Source organism: Olea europaea, chromosome 12 (genome assembly GCF_002742605.1).
Source record: "Olea europaea var. sylvestris chromosome 12, O_europaea_v1, whole genome shotgun sequence".
In the NCBI taxonomy this organism is placed as follows: domain Eukaryota; kingdom Viridiplantae; phylum Streptophyta; class Magnoliopsida; order Lamiales; family Oleaceae; genus Olea; species Olea europaea.
The window spans coordinates 19,509,972-19,514,205 of NC_036248.1; the positions used below are offsets into that span (position 1 = coordinate 19,509,972).

At 36.6% G+C, this 4,234-nt stretch overlaps 1 protein-coding gene across 1 annotated transcript; it reads right to left on the reverse strand.

Annotated features, from left to right (window-relative positions):
* Positions 1 to 1,110: 1,110 nt before the first annotated feature.
* Positions 1,111 to 3,877, reverse strand: LOC111406005 (protein INVOLVED IN DE NOVO 2-like). The gene is made up of 4 exons (XM_023035168.1): positions 3,597 to 3,877; positions 3,198 to 3,491; positions 2,277 to 2,486; positions 1,111 to 1,539 (listed from the first exon to the last, which is right to left on the reverse strand). Exons 1-4 carry the CDS (start codon positions 3,711 to 3,713, stop codon positions 1,303 to 1,305), a joined length of 858 nt encoding a protein of 285 aa, XP_022890936.1. The 5' UTR covers positions 3,714 to 3,877; the 3' UTR covers positions 1,111 to 1,302.
* Positions 3,878 to 4,234: the final 357 nt, after the last annotated feature.

A 4,234-nucleotide genomic window follows, 5' to 3' on the forward strand; every position in this document is an offset into this window, starting at 1 on the left:
TTCATACGAATGTGCTTTGTAAACACGAGGGGAGCTCATATCAAGTGTAAATTTAAAAAGGTAGTCATAGTGGGAAAGATCCAGATCGAAGAAAGAAAAGAGAATACAAAAGAGATGAAATTGATTTGGGGCAAATTCACAAGCTGCCATAAGCCAGCCCTTGCAACAAACAAGGGGGCGGCAAGTTTCGATTCGTCCCCGAATCTTAATATATCCATCTCTATCTCCAATCTTCTCTCCAAACTTCGACAAGAGAAAACCCCACTCAATCCTCTCTCTTTGTAATCACAGCCCCATTTATCTCAATATTTTTATCAAAAGTAATTAAAGAAAGATGTGAAAAATAGACTACAGACTTCGGCTGCAGAATTTTTAGGGTTACAGTAGAAATAGGAATTGCAATACTCTTGTGAGCTATATATATGTGGATCGGAGCTAAAGAAGAGAAAAGGCTTAAACATAAAACTGGGGAAAATTCCTCTAGGGGTCCCCAAACCTTCCATTTATCCTACTTCATACCCTAATATTCTGTTTATCGCATTCACGTCCTCAATGTTTTAAAATTGTGCACGTGAAAATTCCAACTCAATAGAAACCATCCATTTAGACGACAAAATGACACGCTAGGCATGTAATAATGACTGATGGACATTACATTAACTTTTCTCCCTTTTGAAGTTGAGTACCAATGAGAATTTTATTAAAAGAACCCGATAGTTTCATATAGGAAGATAGAACCAATATAGACGAGTACCGACTTGTTTGAGTTTCTTTCACACTTCAAAAGAATTGTTCGTGCCAAAGCACACACTTTCCTTCCTGTTTACTGTTTAGGCAACAAAAGTGTTATAATATTCTTTGTTTAAAAACCATATAAATTAATATAGTACTTGGTTAATTCTTAGAACCAAAAAAAAAAAAAAAAAAAAAAAAAAAGAAGACATCTTTGTGTTGATTTTGTTCGAAAGGCCCTTCTTATTCTGATGGCCTGGCCTGGTCAGTACCTAGCCGGGCCCCTTTTTTTGTTCCAACGAATTATAGATAAATAATGATTTATTTGATTTGAAAACAAAAATCCTTTTTATTTATTATATTCAATTGAATATAAAGTTGAAGATAAGAAGTTTTAATGCATTACCTATTAGCCAAGAGATCAACAGGCACAAATGACAGTCGATAGTTAAATCTCCGTCTCCGATACAACGATACATAACCTAATACAATTATTCATTATCCGGTAGTTAAAATGAAGGTGTGCCTATAGAATGGCACATGAAAAACACAGATAAGGGCATCCAACGATCAATCCATTCCCCTCTTTCGTTTGTAAGTTCTCCATAGATTCATCATATGAACAACTCCTTCCTGCAGAGTAGCTTTCTTACCTTCGGCATAGTTCCAAAGCTCTGAAATGATATACCTCCCACTCGGGTTATATTCATTTATCTCGGTCAAAGCAGAGGTCACAGCATCATACACTTCATCGCCATAGTTATTCTTCAGGTCCTTCAACTTCTCATCCTCTTGGTCGATTACTGCCTGAACCAACAGAATAAGTGTTTGTAAGTAAACCATAAGCCAAAAGAACAAAAAGAGGGCAAAAGAAATTTTAACAGCTCCAAGAAATCTATTAGTAAAACATATCCAAACCACTGAGAATTTTCGATCCATGAACCAAGGGAAAATTCTTCAATCATATTGATGGTTAACTAAGAATAGAATGGCAGCAATTGAGGATAAATTAAGAGAAGGCTGACTAAGTGGTTGGAGCTTATTAGCACAGACCTCAAAACCTTGTTTCACAAAATGAAGTAATCTCACTAGACCTCAGGCAGGCCAAAATTAATATGCGAAAGACTTGCTTGCATTATGATCTTCCCCAAGATATCCACGAACCAAACAAAACGGTGTCTATAGAGAACCCCGAGTTTATTAAAATAAAGTTGTTTGATTATACTTTATATTGCTATCCACTTATATCTGGTTTTCTGTTTGTAGTCTAAGAGTTTTGTTGTTCTATTTGTTCGTTTGGCAGGACAGAGAAGACAGGCAAAAGATGTGGGCAGAATTAAGTTAACCCCTTATAAAATACTATTTATACCAAGGTTTAGTTACCAGAAGTTGAGTGTAGTAATGCATAACTTGCTTGGTCTGCTTATGTTTACAACGTGAGTGCACAATTAATCACAGATTTCATCCTAAAGCATTTCATTTTCCTCAAAGATAAGCTTGTGCTACAACAAAAGATACACAGAAGTACACTCTTAACTGCATACCTGATGTCTCCCATCAATCTCAACCACCTTTATAGGATGCCATTCAGGATCTCTAAGGTATTCCTCCCACAGGGAGCACAATTCTGTTGCCCTTTCATCTGCCTCGACCTCATTATACTTCCTTTTCATTGCTTCCTGAAATGGTTTGCTGTTGAGTTCTCCCATTCTCTTCACACCAATTTGACCATTTGTTGATAATTCTTTCAAGCCCTAAAAAGCAACTTAAATAAGACACTGTCTAAAGCTTGTAAAAATGTGTAGAAAAATGAATAACGAAATCTCAACTGCATGAGTTGAATGCTACTACCACGATAAATATAATGATCCAGCCAATGTCTATTACATGAATGCAGCTTTGTAAATACTCATAAATATACTGAAATCTCGATCCTAAGATCAAGCAAAAGGGAGAAGAAACCTCAATCAAGATTGAAATCACCTTTACCATTAGCAATGTGGAAAAAATTGAAAATCATTACAAGTGATGAAGAATCCAAGTCATTGTAAATGTTATTAGCAAATGGCAATTAGCACATGCGGCTACAATGACATAATTCTTCTCTCACTTAACATTTGTACTACCTAATATTCCTCAGCTCAGCTAGGAGGGCCAGATAAAATCTCTCATCCAACATGGATATTCCAAATGTTCCACAAGTTCTACCCTTTTTACTCTGAGTGATCCAAAAAGTGGTACTACAACTAAGTCATGTAACAGAAGAATTGACATAACAAGAGCATCAACAATAAATTCAAAAGCTCAGGCAATGAACTGTACTCAACTTAAATAAAATAAACATGTCAGATTCTGAAAGACAACCAACAAGTACAAACTCTGAATGGAAGCATATTATACGTATTGAACAGGTCTAGACATGGATTTCTGAACCACTGAAAATGGAAAAGAATTACAAAGCTTACATTAACCAATTCTTTACGAGCATCCTGCAGTTCATCATTGCTGTTGCGCTCCTGCACTACCAGAGTTTGATTTAATGCCAGCACATCTTCAAGTTCTCCTTCCTTTTCCCTCAGTGACTTGAGCAGGGAATCCACTTTTTCCAGCACTTCCAAATCACCTTCATCTTCATCTTCCATGTGCCTCATAACATTCAATTTGCCTCTCAATTGCTCGATTTCAAGCTCTACTGCTTGTTTGGCATCCAGTTGTTTCTCCAGTTGAATGATTTTCTTGTGGAGGTTCTCCTTTTGTTTCTGAAATCATGAAGTACGCCATATAATCTCTTTATGATGTTTGAACTTAGCATAATGAAATAAACACAACCGCTCTACTTGAAGAAAATGAAAACAATTAAATACCTTCTGTTCTTCAGCCAATTTCAATACTTTTTCATCAGCCTTTCTTTGCTCGTTGGTAGCAGCCTGAAGTGAGCAATTTTTGACAGCATTCTGGAAGAACAATGGCAACCGAATCATCTAACTACTTACTAGCTAAGAAGGAATGGCAGAAAATGATAGTGCACAGTGCATGTAATCACATTATCTCATCAAATAGATCTACCAGACTTCAACTGTTATTTTCTAGATAGGGCCAGGAACTGTTCAACATGGATGTGATTGGTAATAGGACTCTCTCTATATTTCTGGGACGGGTTGGGGAGGTGATCTATGTTCATTATGGCATATTGTAAGTTCCCTATAAACAACGATCTAGATTTCTTTTAAAGAAAAAAAGAGCTGTTTATGCATGAAAGATATTGGGGGGGGGGGGGGGGGGGAGAGGGGGGAGAGAGTTTAAGAGTGAAGTTTCAGTTTCTTCCATCGGACTCAAACTTTTGTTACATACAAAAACTGAAGGAAATGGCTAAACATCCACAAAAGAATAGCCTATTTTAGAATCAAGGAATGCTGTAAAGTCTGTTTCTTTGAACGACATCAATACTGCGCTAACACAACATACAATACTATAGGCCAATTCGCCACCAAAAAAATATCAC

Bases quoted from the DNA above. Each gene is read 5' to 3' on its own strand.
- LOC111406005 (XM_023035168.1), bottom strand. From the start codon at position 3,713: ATGATTCGGTTGCCATTGTTCTTCCAGAATGCTGTCAAAAATTGCTCA. The intron at 3,492-3,596 runs GTATTTAATTGT...TCATGATTTCAG, and splicing joins AATTGGCTGAAGAACAGAAG to AAACAAAAGGAGAACCTCCA. The intron at 2,487-3,197 runs GTAAGCTTTGTA...GTTGCTTTTTAG, and splicing joins CTCGTAAAGAATTGGTTAAT to GGCTTGAAAGAATTATCAAC.